General features: G+C 50.4%; 5 protein-coding genes across 5 annotated transcripts; 3 read left to right on the top strand and 2 right to left on the bottom strand.

Annotated features, from left to right (window-relative positions):
* Positions 1–5633: 5633 nt before the first annotated feature.
* On the top strand, positions 5634–6908 carry FSUBG_625 (cAMP-independent regulatory protein; the record flags this gene model as incomplete). Its single annotated transcript, XM_036684429.1, has 1 exon — positions 5634–6908. The coding sequence occupies one exon, from the start codon at positions 5634–5636 to the stop codon at positions 6906–6908; it is 1275 nt and encodes a 424-aa protein (XP_036543642.1).
* Positions 6909–8416: 1508 nt separating this feature from the next.
* On the top strand, positions 8417–11374 carry FSUBG_624 (Cleavage factor two 2; the record flags this gene model as incomplete). The annotated part of the gene is made up of 2 exons (XM_036684418.1): positions 8417–8562; positions 8632–11374. 2 exons carry the CDS (start codon positions 8417–8419, stop codon positions 11372–11374), a joined length of 2889 nt encoding a protein of 962 aa, XP_036543641.1.
* Positions 11375–11935: 561 nt separating this feature from the next.
* FSUBG_623 (multi copy suppressor SYS1) lies at positions 11936–12627 on the bottom strand (the record flags this gene model as incomplete). Its single annotated transcript, XM_036684407.1, has 2 exons — positions 11936–12299; positions 12377–12627. 2 exons carry the CDS (start codon positions 12625–12627, stop codon positions 11936–11938), a joined length of 615 nt encoding a protein of 204 aa, XP_036543640.1.
* A 557-nt stretch (positions 12628–13184) lies between these two features.
* On the top strand, positions 13185–13589 carry FSUBG_622 (cytochrome c oxidase subunit VIb; the record flags this gene model as incomplete). The annotated part of the gene is made up of 1 exon (XM_036684396.1): positions 13185–13589. One exon carries the CDS (start codon positions 13185–13187, stop codon positions 13587–13589), a length of 405 nt encoding a protein of 134 aa, XP_036543639.1.
* Positions 13590–14494: 905 nt separating this feature from the next.
* On the bottom strand, positions 14495–17440 carry FSUBG_621 (1-phosphatidylinositol-4-phosphate 5-kinase; the record flags this gene model as incomplete). The annotated part of the gene is made up of 2 exons (XM_036684385.1): positions 14495–15229; positions 15278–17440. The coding sequence occupies 2 exons, from the start codon at positions 17438–17440 to the stop codon at positions 14495–14497; spliced, it is 2898 nt and encodes a 965-aa protein (XP_036543638.1).
* Positions 17441–18960: the final 1520 nt, after the last annotated feature.

The following is an 18960-nucleotide window of genomic DNA, read 5'->3' as shown; positions in this document are numbered from 1 at the left end:
AGGGCGGTGACAATCAACAACATAAGTAGTCTACAGCACATCCAGATCCAGTGGTTCACAGGGAGAGATAGTGATTCTTACAGCACATGCATGCAAAAGGGCCGTGACTCTAAAAACACACCGAGACAGAGACGAGACATTAACAAACGCCCAGCTCGGCACAGCGGCACAGTCGACGTCATGTCCTGGGGACGTGGGGAATGGGGGACTTTGTCTCCAGGGGGGGAAAACCGCCGATTTTCCCGAGTTAACCTCATCCCAGGCCATCCTGTCCACTGTAACTGCTACATCGAGAGCAGTACTCCGTACAGAACCCGCTAATGGTCAAGATCTTGATCACTGGAACCCGTGTTACGTGTCCTGGACAATCATGGGCTCTCGTGAGGAGAACAAGCATTGGGCTAGAGGCGGGCGCAGTCGATCTCTCTGAAACCGTTCATCTCTGAATGGCCAAAATAAGAAACCTTCATAGGAGAATTAAAAAAAAAAAAAAGAAGACACACAGATCAGGGTCTGGCGCTTGTTGGAAACAAGCAGTAAACGAGGTTATGCCTGATACACGCATTGATGCACAGTCTAATACCTTCCTTTCTGCTACAAGCCCAAGCTCGCCAGGAAAATCGAGAACCAGGAGAAGAAGAAGAACTTCTCACAAGCACTCTCCATTTTTTCATCCCCATAAGTCAGCCAGTCACGGCGGTCAACGTTACCTGTGGTTGCCATTTATCTCGGTGTATGATACGACACCCGCGGAAGTGCGTGTATCACGGCAAAGGGATTTTGAGTGGGAATGCATGACAAAAGCCGCTCTATGACCGTTACCTGACATGGACATGATCGACAAGCCTCGGGCTGGGAGAGGTAGAGGCAGAAAAGAGCCCCCAAATAAGGCAACTTCGTGGGTCCTTCGGAGATTCTCAAAGGCTTAAGCTTACCTTGAAGATCTCCATCAGTTGGACCCTAAACTTGGACATGTTGTGGTGCCTGGCAGACGTCATCTCGTCATCAACTGCTGAGGAAAACTTTATTTACAGGCGGCAGGCGCCCATCACTTGAGCCGTGCGTGCCGATGGGGGGTGATAATCTTGCTTATTGCTGTCGTTGTTATTGTCGTCTTTTTTCAGAAGAGGAAGTTGTTTAGAAATGCTGGTTTCTGTTTGTTTCGAATAGATTTCCATAACTGAACAACGGCTATGACGATGTTGCTGACTATGACCACCTACCTATTATTGGAGTGGCTGTGGAGGCTGAATTGTGTGGGATTGAGTGCTTACGAGCGTTGTTTCGAACGAGCCAACATCAACTGGCATGATAGGGTCTCCTGGCAGGTATCGTATGTATGTATGTATGCGCGCGCAATGACACTGATCCATCTCGCTCAGGGAATTATGTATGTACCGTACTGCACGAGCGTAGATCATTACATCGTCAAGTTTACGTGAAACACAACAAACAGAGGTTACATCGAGGTTACAGGAAACGGCTCTTGAGCAACAGCAAACAATTCGAGATTGTCTCAGCTGGGCAAGCAATCAACCTGCGAGGAACTTTTTCACAGCACCAACATCCCTGATAGTTGATCAACGGAGACCAAGTGGGCTATAAGACGACAAAGTACATGACTCTCTGTCTCTCTGACACCGGGAACTTTTGAGGAGTAACTGATCGATCTTGGCACTTGCACAAGGAAATGAAGTCTGGTCCACCAGGACTTGAGTACTTGAGTCTGTGCGATGCCATGGAGTATCAAAACCTGATATCTCGTGCGAGCCAAGACGCTTTGAAGCTCGGCCTCTTGGACAATCGTAATTTGTGCTGTGACCAAACCCAACTCAAGTCCTTTGGAGTCGGAGAAAACCCCAGATGATGAAAAGAGCACGACAAATCCGAGGCTGTTCCCGACAACCCCTAGACTCGGGCCACGGCACTTGGTGCCAAGCCTGAAATTAGGAGTGTTCCAAAGCAAGCCGCATCATCCGCCAAGGGCTTACGAAACCCAAATAAGGCTCAAAAGACGCAACAACAACACTGTAACATAGAACGGGAAATACCTTTATATTTTATCTTTTTTTTGGTCTCGTGTTATTTATTAAGTATCTCTTTCTGAGGAGGCATATTCCGTCAAAACAAAAATGTCTTGCCAGTTTCATCGCGAGCCAAGAACTGCTCATCATAATCCTGATAAGCACTGAGGTCTCGCTTAGGAGCATGGCCTCCCCTCCTGAACTATTTCTAGACGAGACCCATCCGGCCTTATTCTGCGCTTTGTGCGGTAGAAGGACGTACGTTGGACGATGTTGCTGCTTCTCCCACAAGCCGAGAGTTCCGTTTCGTGGCCGACTGTCTTTTATCTTCTAACACATGATGGACTTGTTTTTAACAACCAACGAAATCTGATATAGCGGTGAAAATGTATGTACGTATCTAATACGCACACACAATCGACCACTGGTAGAAAATTCACCCATTCACATCCAGTCAGCCAAGACGATCAGCAGCCAAGCTTCAGTGGCTTTTCAATCCCTGCACGGGGCTTTCCAGGAGCGGCCTAATTCAGCCTTCTGATGGGTTCTAGCCCCCGTCACCTGCTGAGGTAATGGGGCCAAGAGGAGCCAAGCAGCCAAGGGACAAGCCTCGGATTGGGGATCTGAGCCAGACGGAGCCAAGTCCAGGTCGAAATAAGCTCGGGAGGGATAATTGGCTTCCTGATATGCTTACTGTTTGCCGCATTGCCGCATGCAAATAAGGGTACGGAGTACTCAGGTGGCTTTGAGGGGATCCGCAGTGTTGGGAGCCGGAACCGTCACTGTCTGTCTATCTATGACTGCTGCAGTTTGGTTTGGACGGTTAAATGAGTGCCACTGACTGAGCATTGCATTACGTTGCAGCATTGGCATTAGGATATTTGCATTCTGGTCGAGTTACTTGTTGTCAGTTGGCGCAAGGAATGATTATAGTAGTATTTATGGTTATTCTTAGTGGTGCTTGGCATTGGCCTCTGTGAGACTTTTTGTTCCTTTACAACTACAGGCCAATTTTTAGGCATGTCTATCCACCGTAAACTTACTTTAGCTCAACATCGTCGGTATTGATCTCACGAGACTTTATCTTTCCAATGGGGTTTGATTTAAGTAGGGTTTGAACAGAGTTTTTGACTCATAAACTATCATCTCTCGACTCGATCATTCGCCAGACGTTTCAGAGCAGGCTTCTCCCCTCCTACCGACGAAAGGACCCCTCAACCTTCGCAGCGTAAATTAGTTAGTTATTGATTGATTGATTTGAAGCCATCAACTTACTCGCCACTCCTTCGCAGCGTAAATTACCTAGTTATCCATTATATAAGTAACTCCTCATCTCGAGCCGTCTATCCGAGTGATTGCGTTTCCCTTGCACCTTCCCTCGACTCGCTTGTCGATAGTTCGAAACCCTAACGCTCCGTCTCGTATCGATAACAGAAAGGCCTCACCTTTCTACCTTAGTAATTACGCCAACTCGGATACATGGCAAAGGGTTCAGCTCTAATTATACATCCATGGATGCTTACCTACCTACTGTACCTATGCCCCCGCCCCCCGTATCACGATACCTTGGACAGTCAGAAACAGCGAAACAATCAAGCCGGTCAGACGGGCGCACCGAAACGTCGCCGATGCCCATTAGAGTCGCCTGGGAACGCCTCCCCCACGACTATATCTCCCGCTACTGGTAGATTCAGCTAGTCAGTCTCTCGAGGTTCCAGACTCTTTGCTATCTATCAAGGCCAGCGTGTGACGGACTCAATCATACGGGTAAGCTTCTTAATTCTATCCAGAACAAGCACTGCACTGCATTTATTGTACATATGTATGATGGATGAACCTGCAAACAACACACATACGGTAGTGGCTGGCTGGCTGTCAGTCACAACCACCACCACAAGTTCCTCCACGGATACCTCATTCCTGTACCCATGCTACAACCTCCCACTACTGATCCGATAGCCGTGATCTGTCATGCATTTTCCCTCCTTCTCACGCCTATCATGCCCTTTCTGGACCCGACCCTGCCCTGGCCCTGCATCGTCATCTTTCCCTAAAGCCCCTAGGTGGTGGGTCAGCTTCAAAAGCTTGTCCTGACCAGCCTAAGCTTAGACGAGTCTTAGACGCTCTCAACCTCACCCCTAGGCAGTGCCTAGGTGTCTACCTGCACACCATCCCTTTGACTTCCCTCACACCCTCCTTCTTTGCCGTCCTCCGTGCTTCTCCACACTCCCGGCCATGTCGTCGCCGAGTTATCCACCACCGACTCTACGCCTCCAGGCCTCTGATTCCCTTTTCTGACTTGCCTTTGCAACCGTATCTTGCTCTTGGCCCCTCCCTGTCTTCCCGTCTTGTCCGAGGACACGGTTCATCAAACCCTGCTGACCTGTTTCTGGACAAGAAGAATAGTGAACAATTCTCCTAATCTTGACCTGACATTCCACTCCAACATTACATACATACATGCTCGCTCGCTTCTTGTAGCAAATTATCCGTTTCACCAACTCGACGACAAACGCAGCAAGCCGTGACTCTCGAGCAACTACAGAGTCCTTGATAGGTATGTTTGTCTCCGTCTCAGATCTTGTGTCTTTTTCCTATGCCTCTGGTACTCGGTGCATCCGGCGCAATACCTCCTAGGTGAGGCGGTTTGGTGCATGGATCAAGTGTCCTGGAAGCACTCGTGGGACCGTTGTGTTCACTGAACCGGGTTTCTCTGAGGCGCCTGAGAGCCGCAATCGACTTTTACGCGTGTGTGCTTGCTTCTCATGGCATGGTCCTGATCTCAATCGCAAGCCGGGTCTTGGCTCGAGTTGAGTCAAGTCAAGTCGAGCTGTGAGATTGCTTGGTCCATCTTACTACATCCGACGAGTTCATGATGGACATCGCCAAGCGGCAAATACTCAATCTAAGGGAAATTTTAGTCGAGTGGATCATCCACTTAATCGGCTCCGACGGCACTCCCGCCAGGGAGTCGAGCCTCAAACCCCTGGGATGTGGGCTTGGAGTGTGTCACTGTACCGTTGCGTTGTGGTTTCCCTTACGACCTTGTTTTGGGGATTATATATGATCACCGGTGTGCAACTCACATCTTGATTCCATCCCCTTGCAACCTTTTCTCTCTTCACATACACTCTACTACTCTACCACGATACTTCACACCTGCGCTCAGGCATCATCTACCGCTTCACGCATATACATTACAGGCACAAGACTAACAAACCTACTTAGTCTCGTCACCTTACCAAGACCAAACAAACACTTTCACAAGCCCCAACGCTCTCAGGAACGCCAAGAAAGCGAAGGACGAGCCCACTACCACAGGTGGATACGTGGACAAAATTCCGCTCAACCCTCAGCCCTTGTGGAGTCACCTTCGCACATTCGGCTTTCACACGCCCACGCCCTGGCTCGATCTGATCTAGTGGGGTGCCGCGTACAAACAAGCCAGAGCTTGCTTGGTTCTCACAAGGCCCTTATTTATAAAGACGCTGAGAACCTACCCAGGGCACTGGATCTGGATCCATTACCCCCAAAAACTTCTTTTAACCTCCCGCCCTCGTGCGGAATATCTCTTTCACATAACATCACATCACATCACACACCTTCACAATGGAAACGTACCACGGATATGTGCGGACACCCGCCGATGCTATCAGATTATTCGAGGCTTGCCGATTAGGCATTTTGCCCCGTGTGCAACGACGACTTTCAGAGAAGGAGAGGCAATCAATTCGATCTGGTTCGGTTTTTGTTTGGGATGAGCGGGAAGCTGGTATGAGGAGATGGACTGATGGAAAGTCGTGGAGCGCTAGCCGAGTTTCGGGGAGTTTCCTGACATATCGTGAGATGGAGGGCAAGCGAGGTGGTGGTTTCAACACTTCCCGACGAGGCGGTGGCAAGACTCCAGATTCTGGACGCGGTAGCGACGAGGACCTAGATGACGGGGAGCCTGAGGGATACCGATACAAGGCGGACGGCCTGATGAAGCAATCTTTCAGCATCACTACTTCAACCGGCCAGCATCTTCACCTTATCTCATACTATTCTCGCCCTCAACCTGGCCAGCCTGAGCTTCAACAACCAACAAATGATCCTAATTTGCGCGGCATTGTTCCTGTCAAGGGCATGTATCCTGAGTCCAGCATGGGAGAGGCCAACACTACACCTGCTCTGACACGGGCGCCGATGCAGCAGCCTCCCTATATGGTTCCTCAGCCTGGTCAACAACCATATGCTCCCTATGGCCAGCCTGGCTATGGATGGCCTCCTTCTCCCGTCGCTACTCCTCCTTACAGCCATTACGCCGCTCCCTATCCCCACGGTATTCCTCAGCAACTTCCACCTCACCCCGGCCACCCAGGTCTTCCTCACCCACACTACCATCAGGCACCTATTTATGAGCAGCGTGCTCCTCTTCCTCCTCTGCCCGCCAAGCCCGCCTACCAGTCAACATCTCCTCACTACTCACACCCGACTCTCCCTAGAGCCCACGACTCGCCTCGAGAGCATCATTTGCAGGCACCTGCTCCAGCCGCCATGGTGAATGGATCTTCTCGCACTCACCAGGTTGCGCTGCCAGGTCTTGGTGCTGTTACAAATGGCCCTCCAGGATCGTCTCTCGCTGCCATCAGCACCCCCCCTAGCCGCACTATGAGCGTCAGCCCTCCACGCAGCTCTCATTCTGAAGCTCCTGCCACCACATCCAACAGGGCCAGCCTCTCAGCGCTTCTGCACCCTACTCCCGCACCTAGTGAAAGTGGCAGCGCCAAGCCTGGCAGCGCCAGCAGCAGCCCTAGATCGGCTGGTGCCTGTGGTCTGGAGAAGGGCGGTGTCAGTGAGGACGCAAGAGCCTTGAGAATGCTGGACCGCAAATTTTGCATTTAGACACGCCAAGAGTCTGTTTCCAGGAATCAGCCTAGTTAGAGGCCAACATGCTAAGGGGTTGTGTTTGTCCATCATATGCATTGTAACGGCGTCTTCATTTTTTACGGGGCAGCAACCAAAGGTGGTTGACTGCGATCATTCAGCGTGCTTTTTTACGACCGGGAAGGGAAGAGGTATGAACGGAACGGTGTTTAAGGGTTCATGCAAGGCAGAGCCATGGTTCAGTGGTGTTTGGGTGCCATTTGCAATACCAAATCATGTACATAGTTACTGAACAATGTCAGGAGCACGTTGACCAAACTTGACCATCATCATTATTCCACCTAATTCATCGTGTCTCTGTTCTCTGTGTGTATGTTTGAGTGACGTTTCGTCCCAGGGTGTAATATCAGGCCGGCTGACGAAGCGGGTTGTGCTGTACTGTAGGTACGTATGTACGCGTTTAGTGTAAGTCAGGGGCGGCACAACGGCACGATGAGGTAAAATTTACAGTAGATTTAAGGTTGTTGTCAGTTGGAGGATAGTGTCTGCATTCCCGTTTATCCGTGTCTTTAGCTATTTGGTGGCGCGCAGTGCAGGGCCGCGTCACCTTGACGATGCCGAGATGCCGGACAGGGTGTGGTACAGATCGTAAAGAACGCGTAAGGGAGAAGTTGGGGAAAAAGAGGGAAATGAATGATGCTGCTAAATAACAGAGGGTCTCGGATAGTTCCAGGCAAGCAATCCTTAATTTTATATCGAAGCCTAGAATTGGTGTTTGCGGACAAGCGCTGTAGGGGTGCGATGGAAATAGGCGGCAATTTAGAGGCCTGGAGGGGTGGCGAGAGGATGAAGCTATTGACGATAGTTGACAGTGCTATTTATGGACGAGAGACATGTCTTTAAATTGGCTCGGATTGATGTCGTGGGATTGGTCTGCTCGTATTGAGCCTTTCATTGTAATGTTGATTATGAAGCTATTCGTATTGGTTGGCTTGTCAGTCACTGACTGAATGCCAGTTATATTGTGCATGGTCAGTAGTCTTGACGGCCTCACATTCGTGACTGTATAACATAGATAGATCCGGGGTCATTGTAGTCGCATTTGAGTTAATTCAAGCAGCCTTTGTATCATACCTTAAATAAGTAGTTTATTTCATCCGTTCCATGCCTGATGCACGTAATCAGTAGCATGTCGCGTGTAAGTCGGACTATAGTTTAACCGACCCGAACTCCATTTGACAGCGCTGCTGCAAGTGCTACGCGCATCAATCAATTGGCGGGCAGGGCAGAATAATCAAGCTTCGCGACGACTGATTGACTGTCTTTGTCCGCATCAATAGAGGACAATGAAATGACAATTCAATAGCTGCAAAACTCCCACCTCGATACTTAATCATCCTCGACTCATCTAAGATTGATCTAACGATGACCATGCTGTTACAATCCATATAGCAGCAACTCTACTCCCAACTGCAACCTCGATTTGACCTGATCCTTTCTTTAATCACGTTTGCGCCCATACAATCATGTTCACCTTTTGCCCGCTCCAGGGCGCCCTTTCAGACTCGCCCGCTTCACAATCGCTCCTTGAGCTCGATGGAGGAGTCAAGGTGCTTGTGGATCTAGGATGGGACGAGACCTTTGATGTTGAAAGGCTCAAAGACATAGAGAAGTATGCCCCCCTTCCCTCCCCCCTGCGCATCTGATAGTGACGATGATGGCTAACAATCATGCGCTATAGACAAGTAACAACTCTCTCGCTCATCCTCGTTACACATGCGACGGCCTCGCATCTTGCTGCCTACGCCCATTGCTGCAAGAACATTCCACAGTTCACGCGCATCCCCGTGTATGCGACACGACCAGTCATTGACCTTGGTCGCACCCTCATACAAGACCTCTACACATCGAGTCCAGCCGCAGCGACAACGATCCCTCAGAGTTCGCTTACTGAGAGCGCATACTCGCTAACACAGACTGCAACAACTGCACAGAACTTACTACTACAATCCCCCACGAACGAAGAGATTGCAAGATACTTCTCCCTTATCCAACCGCTGAAATATTCACAACCGCATCAACCTCTCCCCTCGCCATTCTCACCACCTCTTAATGGCTTGACTATCACCGCCTACAACTCTGGACATACCCTCGGAGGTACGATATGGCACATTCAGCATGGCCTAGAATCGATTGTGTATGCTGTGGACTGGAACCAGGCACGTGAGAATGTCTTTGCTGGAGCAGCTTGGCTGGGAGGTGCTGGAGGCGGTGGCGCTGAGGTCATCGAGCAACTGCGGAAACCAACTGCACTGATCTGCAGCAGCCGTGGTGCAGACCGAACTGCCCAAACTGGAGGTCGCGCAAAGCGAGACGAGCAGCTGGTCGACACTATCAAGGCTTGCGTGACACGCGGAGGAACTGTTCTTATTCCTGTGGATTCAAGTGCTCGAGTCCTAGAACTCTCATATCTCTTGGAACATGCCTGGAGGATCGATGCTGCTTCCGATGCAGGCGTCCTCAAGACAGCCAAGCTATACTTGGCCGGACGCAACATGTCAAGCACAATGCGGTACGCCCGAAGTATGCTCGAGTGGATGGACGATAGCATCGTCCAAGAGTTCGAGGCCTTTGCCGAGGGTCAAAGAAAGGTTAACGGTGCAAACGAGAAGAAGGAAGGGGGACCATTCGACTTTAAATATCTACGACTACTCGAGCGCAAAGCACAGATCGCACGACTTTTAAGTCAGAATCCCGACAACGTATCGACGGAAGGCCGTGTTATTCTGGCCAGTGATAGCAGTATCGAGTGGGGTTTCTCAAAGGATTTGATCAAGGGATTGGCACGAGACTCGCGAAACTTGGTCATTCTAACAGATAAGCCAGGTCTATCAAAGACCGACAAGCCATCTATTGCACGAACACTGTGGGATTGGTGGAAAGAGCGCAAGGATGGTGTGTCGGTAGAACAAAACGCAAACGGAGAGAATCTCGAGTTTGTTTATGCTGGCGGACGGGAGTTGGAGATCCGCGAGGCCCAACGTCATGCGCTAGAAGGTGACGAATTGGCATTATATCAACAATGGCTTGCGACCCAAAGACAGCTCCAGGCTACACAGCAGAGCGGAGGCGCAGCTGGGCTTGAAGCCACAGCAGATGTCGTTGACGATGCCTCATCTGAATCCTCATCTGATTCAGAAGATGAAGATGGCGAACAACAGGGCAAAGCACTCAACGTCTCGACTGCTATCGCCCAAGCTGGCCGCAAGAATGTTGTTCTAAAGGACGAGGATCTCGGTATCAACGTGCTTATCAAGAAGAAGGGTGTATATGATTTTGACTCTCGAGGGAAGAAGGGCCGAGAGAGGACGTTCCCTATCGCTATCCGAAGAAAGCGCCAAGACGACTTTGGAGAGCTCATTCGACCCGAAGACTACCTCCGTGCCGAGGAGAAAGAGGAAGAAGGACAGGACAACACCAGCATGGAGGCTGCTGACGACAAGCTCGGCAAGAAACGAAGATGGGACGACTTTGCAAAGACTGGAGCCGGTGTTAAGCGGCAACAGAATATGCGGGCTGGTTCCGCTGACGGAGAAGAGGCTGCAGCTGGTGACCATGACGGTTTCGTGCCTGATGAGCTCGATAGTGTCGAGGATGTCGAGACCGAGGAGCCCACGGGGCCATGTAAACTCACATATCAGACCGAAACTGTGAAGACCAACATGCGCATCGCATTCGTTGACTTTAGTGGCCTGCATGACAAGCGAAGTCTTGACATGCTGATTCCCCTGATCCAACCACGAAAGCTCATTCTTGTTGGTGGTGAACGAGATGAGACACTTTCTCTGGCTGAGGACTGTCGTCGAGCATTGGGCGGAGATAGTGGCAACACGGGTGCAGGCAGTGAGCGTTCCGTTGACGTATATACTCCCGAGGTTGGAGTTGTCGTTGATGCCAGTGTCGACACCAACGCATGGGTTGTCAAGCTCGCTGATCCTCTGGTGAGAAAGATCAAGTGGCAGAACGTACGTGGTCTGGGTATTGTCACTATCACCGGACAGCTCCTTGCCACACATCTCAACGAAGCTGTCGCAGCAGATGAAGATGCTGCCAACAAGCGTCAGAAGACGGAGGAAGCCTCCTCAACAACACTCACCAACATGGCCGCGGATATCCCCTCGGCCACACCAGTTCTCGATGTTTTACCGGCGAACCTCATCTCGGCCGTCCGCTCAGCAGCTCAGCCACTACACGTTGGTGATCTACGCCTTGCTGACCTCCGTCGTGCCATGCAATCTGCTGGCCATGCAGCTGAATTCCGTGGTGAGGGTACACTAGTTGTCGACGGTACCGTGGCTGTCCGTAAGACCTCCGCAGGACGCGTCGAGGTAGAGAGCGTCGGTATGCCGACTGCACGAAGAAGCACTTTCTACGAGGTGCGCAAGATGATATACGACAACTTGGCGGTTGTGGCTGGTGCATAGAACGTCCATGGATGGTCACAGAAGAAATTGGGGGCGAAGAAAGGAAAAGAAAAGAAAAGAAAAGGAATGGGCGTAATCGATGGGATGCGCTGGTTTTTGTACTGTACTGAAGTAAGAAAGACAAGCAAGATAAGACAAAGGTGTGTTCTCTTTGGGGAATGATATTGGTTACAACGAGCCACGGCGGGAATGGGGATCGCAGAAGATGGAGGTTGAGATAGATTCAACAAAGGCATCAAAGCCAGCTCTTCTTCATTTTTCCTTGGGTGTTTCTTGATTTTGACTGTGATTCTGACGAACAAGTAAAGTACTGAAACATAGCACGGTAAGTCACAAGTGTCGATTGCAGGCCCATGAATCTTTGAATCTTTGTGAGATCTGGTCGTTATACTGATATTCGTCTCTTGACAGACAAATCTACCCTCTAGTGATCTGACTCGGTCTCAACGGACCCCTGATTAAAGCTCTCCCAAATTAACGCACGTAAACGGTGTAAACAGCGCCCAAACGCCTAGCAATGCAAGTCTATTCAACCACATCCAAGGACCCCAACCCCAATTTTCATCTTACAGGCTGCATAGGCGCCATCTCATACTCTCCACCACCATCTGGCCCCCTTCCTCTCACGGCAATACCCATCTCCTCATCAACAGGAGGAGGCTGCGGCGCGGCGCCTTCGGCCCCTGTAGCAGGGAGAATCGGACGACCGCCGAAGAAGACGGGCTGCAGCTCGCGATACTGACAGCCCCAAGTTCCGAGACTGATACATAGCCCAGATGAGACAAGCATGGTGAACCACCAGGCTCCGTGGCGGGGGATGTGGCCGCTGTAAAGGGATGCGATTACGAGGTTGAGAAAGTGGACGGTCAAGGCGAAATCGGGCACGAGTTTGGAGCGAGCGATGAGGGCGACTATTGCGATAGGACTATAAAGAAAGTGTTAGCAACAAACGATATTGGATCTAACAAGGGGAGCTTCTGTGCTTCAAGCAGTAGAACTCACATAACCAACCCGCCATCCAACATGAACACAAATGCCATGAGCCATCCATGCGTGGTATCTCCTCTCAGCCCCTCCCATCCAAATACAAGCGTCCAGCTAAACCCAGAGCCAGAGATAAGCGCCGTAAAGACGATCAGAACCAGGGCAGCAAAGTAGTATATCGCCTGTAGCGTCGCGATCTGGCCTGCGATTTTTAGAGGCGCAAGTTCTGCGAGGGCGCCGGCGCGCGGAGGTTTACGACGTCGCGGCATCTTTTGTTTTTGCGTCAAGTTGATGTAGGAGGCCAAGTGTAGAGGGTGCAGGAGTCGTCGGTCATCGAAGGGGCATGTCTCGTGAGGTCTTGTAATGTCTTCTTTGAGCTTTCGGCTTTAGCGCATGAACCTTGTAGTTATTCCCAGCTTTTTCTCATCCCTCGAAGCTTGATTATTGAAAGTGAGACTCAGCAGCAGCTGAAAATCAATGTAGATAAAAAAGAGAGTAACGAGGAGAGGAGAAAAGTTGAATGCAGGGAATAAGTCGAGGTGCTTCAAGCAAGGGCAGTAAATGGCAATCAAAGGACAGATTAAAGTGCATCAGCCACACAAAGCAGTACATAGCTACCCTGAAACGTGGCTTGTGCTTTATCCACTAAACTACTTCAATCTCACCGCCCTCTTTTTCTGCCGCTTCTGCTCGTCATAAACGACCACAGCTTTAGTACTAGAGATACACGGCTCATGAGATTTTGTACCCGTTTGTCTCGCCCTCAATCACCATCACCAATTAACTTGTCTCGCATAAAAACCACAAAAGGAAATACAAATACACAATGGGTTTCTGGCCATTCTCAAGCGAATCACGCGCTGACGCCATTCGCTCCGGCGACGCAATACCAAACCGTCAAGAGCGCAAGATCTGCTGGGCCGCCCGCGATGCCTACTTCAACTGTCTAGACGCCCACAACATCGTCGACGCCACCAAGGATCCATCAGCGACAAAGAAGGCTTGTCCAGTTGAGACGGCGGATTTCGAGAGGGATTGTGCAGCTGCTTGGGTCAAGTACTTCAAGCAGTGGAGGGTTGCCGATATTCAGAAGAAGCGACGCCTGGATGAGTTGAGAGCACAGGGTGCACAGGAGATGACGGTTACGACGAGCTTTGCGCCAGAGGGTGGCGCTGGGGAGAAGGGCAAGGGCGTAGGCGATATCCAGGCCATGTTGGACCAGAAGAAGTAAAAGGAGCTGGAGCAATAAGATGATGGATGAATGAGACAACGTACGGACACGGAAAAGGAAAAGGCTTCACAAGAGGGGAGCCCAGTACTTGTTATACATATTTGTATTATATCACTGTAAACTACCACAATATCACCAACTCATACCCCAAAAGGTACAATCACAACTGCAATTGCACTCACTGTACCACCTTCACATCACACACCACACACCACGCCCATTCCTCCCAATGAGCTAACTCAAATCTTTATCCTACCAAATCTATCTATTCCTACTACCCGAGCCGCTGCCTGTGCAAGCCCTGCCAGTCGATGAAAAACCAAGAGAGGACAATAAGTATATGACAAAAACGAAGTACCATGAGAAAAAGGGGCCAGTCAACAAAGAATTGATTAACGACCAGAAGAAAAGTGAAACAAAAACAGATTGTAGCGTGCTAAGCGTGGTGGTATCATCCGTGTCTTCTTCTTTTTTGATAAAAGGAACCATAATCTGCACTCGCCCCAGAGACACCGACCGCCCTTGAACCTGGCGATACGGCTCACCCACCACCTTTCCGAGTGCTTCTCTGCTTCGTCGCCGACAAAGGAAAATATGACTGAAATAGAAACTTGCTTTCATAGGCCGAGTCCAGTATGCCAAAGATGTCGATTGACAGAATAACAGTAAGGAAATAGTGCATGGCTGGTCAAGGGATGGTCCAGCATAAGAATGTGATAAGAATATGAATAAGGGGGTGTCGACAGGTGTCTCGCTTTCTAATGCATCATTGATGGTTGGCGATGGTTCCGTCGCTCGTCAACCTTGTGTATGTATCTGCGTCGTTTGCTTTCTTAATCGTGAATCCATCTTTGTCCTCCTCGACAAACCTGGAGGTGATTCCTTGCTTTGACCTTGGTCGCAACCTAAGCTACCAGTCGTACTCCATTGTCGTCTGTCCCATCCTTCCTTGGTAATGGCGGCAGCTCCTTGTTGAGACTATCAATGCTCACTCTCTGTCCTTGATTGACGGGACCTGTGCCATTGCTGAGACCTGCATAGCCACTATCTGCGCTTCCGGGTCCGGTATATCCTGACTTGGGAGGAGTTGGGGGCGGTGCTCTCGTCGGAGGCAGGCTCTTGTTGAGGTCTTTGGAGGATCTCGGAAGCTTGGCCTCGGTGTCGTCGCGGCCATTTTCACCTGCCTCTTGCACCACAGGCAAGATAGGCTCATGCTGCAAAGAATCGCGGTTGTCCCTAGAAGAACCGGTAGTTAAGACTCGGTCCGGAACTTGGTTCTCGGTATGTCCATGCCTCTCAGAGCGCTCGGCCTCCTTATGAGCCCGTTCGAGCGTTTCCTGAGCTTCCGGAGATCGTGGGCCAGGAGGTGGAGGTGGTACATGCGTTGGCATCGGTGGAACGGCCTGAGACGACCTGCGGCGAGAATTCCAGCTTGACACCCTGTTTTCTGAACGTTGCGCTTCAATCATTTCCTGATGTCTCCGCTCAGCCTCCCTGTGAGCCTCTTCGGTGGACATGGTAACACCTTCGATGAAATGATAGAACCGGTCACCATACTGGTCAGGTGGCAGTGCTGAGATTTGAGTCTTGTCACTGGATAAGCCCTTCCAGAAGTGCTCAATCTTTTTGATAATTCCATACTAAATCATGTCAGTTGTCGTCAAGTTCAGCCTTGGTGCAATACTTACGTGAGTCAGACAGTCGATGACTCCGAGGTAGTAAATTTCATCCCCTGGAGTGTTATCTTCATGGGTTGCCCTAAAACCGCCGTCATCCTGTCCAAATACCCATCCAGGTCGATGTTGGCCTTCTTGCAACTCATCCGGCATCTTGTTTGCTGACTGGCCCATGGGCACTGGTCGCTCCTGGCGAATCATCTGTCTCAGTTCCCTAGCCTTACGTTGGTTTTCTAATTTGGATGGTGTGCGAAGGAGGACCGAGTTGGGCTCGTCGTCGGGAGACTTCTCACCACCAGGGTTGAAAACTTGTAGTGTCTTGTCACGAAGGTTCTCTTCATTCCCTCGCGAGACGTCATGTATGCCAACCAGTAGTGAGTAATCCATGATCTTAAGTCTCTTCAGTAGAGCAACATCCCGTTGTAGTTGCTCTAGGAACATGCGCTTCTTCTGAATACCCAACTCGAGGCTCCGCTGTCGCCTCAGCCAGTTGAGATCTTTCAGAGTCGCCCTGGGATTCTTCTCCAAATCCTCTTCTCTGTAGTCTCGACCAATGGTGGAGCCCTTCAGATCAAAAGTGGTGTGGATATCTCGGTGTGGGGGGAAGAGGTTGTTCATCACAACAAAGTGAATCTTCTTTCCATATGGCATCTTAACTCGGTGGAGGCCGTAAAACTGCGAAAGAAGCATATTGGGGTTGTCTTTGACATGCTGGTAGTATTCCTTGAGGATCTTGCGGAGAAACTTATGTTCAGCATGGTGAATGGTCTTAATGATGTACTTGTAATCCCGTGAGAAGTAAAAGAAACTTCCGCTCTTGCCAGGCGATCCCAGCTCAGAAAGAATATACTTGCCCGTAAGCGACATCAGATAATCGGCAGGGTCCAGGCGGAAGAGAGCTCGGAGGCGGCGAAAGACCCAAGGAGCGTAGTCTTTGAACTTGAAATCGTACTTGGCAGACGGCACCAGCTCATTACCGGCTATGTCAAATGTCGACTTCTGCTTAGTCTCAAAGTCGGCATCTGTCAACTCTCGGTCGAGCTTGGCATTCGTCCTCGAAACCGAAACACGAATACCTGTGAGCATGTTGTAGGCCGTCTCCCAGTTGGCGTGGTTCTCGTCAACCTTGGTACCGACAAGAACGCGATCGTCATCCTCCTCCTCCTTTCTCCTCCTCTTGCTAGCTCTCTTTTGTCGCAATGCCTCCGCCCAACGAAGAGCATCCTCATCTGGTACAATCTCATCCCGTGGTCCATCTGACTGCATTGATCGAGTTGGCCTTCTCCCCATACTCAACGAGGGTCGTCGACCACTTGAACTTCCAGCATTTGTAGGAGAGAAGCGGCCACTAGCTTGGGCTGTATCCATTCCGTCTTTTGAACCGCGCCCAGGTATGTATTTTGGTACATCGAGAGTATGTCGCTGCTTAAGACAAGGGGGCGCTTGTAAATGTCCTGTTGATGAGGCTGCTGCGCTTGAAGGGTTATAGATTGGTGGTGATGACAATCGATGTGTACCATTTGTGCGAGGGTGCAGTGCCTGCGCCGTATCGGTGTTCGTATTATTATTCGCCGAGAGAGCAGTTTGTGACTGAGAACCGCGCGGCTCTACAGGAAATGGAGAAAGTGAGAGTGTGTGGTTTCCATCAAAGCTCCTACTTGGGGGTTTCTCAGAGGTTCCGTCTGTCGTTTGGGGTTCCGAAGGTAAGGGCTTTGATAGTATGTTGTTTTGTTGATGATTATTGGTAGAGGCTGTGTTGGAATTGATGCCATTGGTATCGGATGTGTGTTGGCGTGTACGGTCGACTAAGTTCGCTGTGCCATTAGGCATGGGCTGTGGCCCAAACTTGCCGACACCGTTTACATCGTCTTGTTGGGTGTGAGTAGCCGTAGCGGACATGCCGTTGGAATTGGAGCTCATGCTCGTGGGCCGCGTGCTGTTACTGTTGCCATTCATATGCGCCGGTGTAGAGTCGGAGACGTCGGACGCGTGTGTAGAAATCGAGCTCTCGTCAAAGCTCTCATTGATTGTATCGGATCGGGTGTGGCGGATAGAACCCCCATTCACCCTCTCCTTGTTTACGAACCCGAACTGATTCGTGGGATCAAGGTTGAGAATATCGGGGTTATTGCTAAAGATTGTGGAATTGTCCTGATCGGAGAGAAACGATGGCATTTCGAGCGGGAATGTGAAGGACTCGCTGGAGGCCAAGACCAGCGAGTGCTGACGCGGTAGATGCTACTAGGTGAAGTGATGCTATTTCGAGCCTAGATCGGGGGTTGTGGATGTGATAATATCGTCGAAACGTCGTCGGGCTCTGCAATCACTTGGCTTCCTATCGCAGTGGTTCGCTCTCACTAACTCTGGGTTGAGTATTGACTTGCTGATGGACAATGGGCGGTAGAGACGAGAGAGAGGGAAATTGGTTCGAGGGCCTTGCTGGCTGGGCGCACGGGGGGATGCTTGGCGGGTCGACCAATGGGCAGGGCAGGGACACCACGCTGGGGTGAAAAGTCGAAGGGGGGAAGCGAAAGCCCAGGCGAAGTTGAAGCTGCAGATTAAATGGGCTACGGAAGTTGTATGAAGATGATTGCGATGGGAAGCGGTTTCGTATATCGAATTCCCGATTAATGTGCTGTCGAATTAGATCGATTTCTGGATGTGATGTGAGGTGAGGTGAGGTGAGCGACGGAGACGGAGAAGAGAGACGGAGGATGGATGGATGGTGTAGTCTAGTGTTGGTTGGTGGTGGTGAGGCTGGGAGAAATCCGGGTGGGAAAAAGTGACGGGGGCCTGGGCTTGTTCTTTCAGCAGTTGCAGCAGCTCCTTCCTTCCTGCCTGCCTTGCCTGGCCTGTACCTAAAACTGGAAATGAGGCGTCTCTCTATGTGTCCTGTAAGGAAGAAGGGGGAAGGAGATGGTACCCAATGGGATCAAGGATGGGGGGCCACCCGGAATCCCGGCTGATATGAGATGTAAGGATTGGTGGACGGTGTGACAGGCTCTGTTTTACTGGGCACAGCGTATTCAGGGCTATCTTTCAGTGGACTCCACCCACTGAAGCAATGCAACTGGGCTGTGTGGACCGCTGAAAGGAGAGGAGAGGGTTTGCGTGGCATAGGTACAGATGGGCTGGGCTTGGCTAGGTTGGCTTGGGACTTGGCAGACGGCCCTGGAAACCCGTCTCCTGTCCGTCTAATGCCGCTGCTACTATTTATCGGTGGCTTGCAATATTGGCGTCTGGCTCTTGTATGTATGTTTTAATATGTGCAGGTACGGGTTAGAGAGACAAGATAAACTGGTGTTGTCAGATTTGACGATCTGTGGCCACAGGTACCTAGGTAGGTAATCATCCTTCTTATCTCGCCAAGGGGTTAACATGAGAGAGCAGCCAACTTTACTGTACAGACAGTACAGCATAGCATGATATAATAACCCAGGCTTTCTCTATGATTCAACACGATCTCCCTACATATTTAATGTGATCCTTGTCATGAAGCATCAGTCAGTGCCCGTCTCATTCTAAGTTTGCCTCAGAAGTCGAACAGTGAGTGGGTAACGAATTATATCTCGACTCATGTCTCTTCAACATGAAACCTATGGTCTTGAAGCATTTACTTTCCCTCTGGATGTAGAATACAGCTTCAGTAACTTAATCTTCGTTCAGCTGATCCGATTTCAATATTGTTCGGATGC

The sequence above is a fragment of the Fusarium subglutinans genome (assembly GCF_013396075.1).
Source record: "Fusarium subglutinans strain NRRL 66333 chromosome Unknown NRRL66333_c0000003, whole genome shotgun sequence".
In the NCBI taxonomy this organism is placed as follows: domain Eukaryota; kingdom Fungi; phylum Ascomycota; class Sordariomycetes; order Hypocreales; family Nectriaceae; genus Fusarium; species Fusarium subglutinans.
This window is presented reverse-complemented; position numbering and strand designations above follow the sequence as displayed.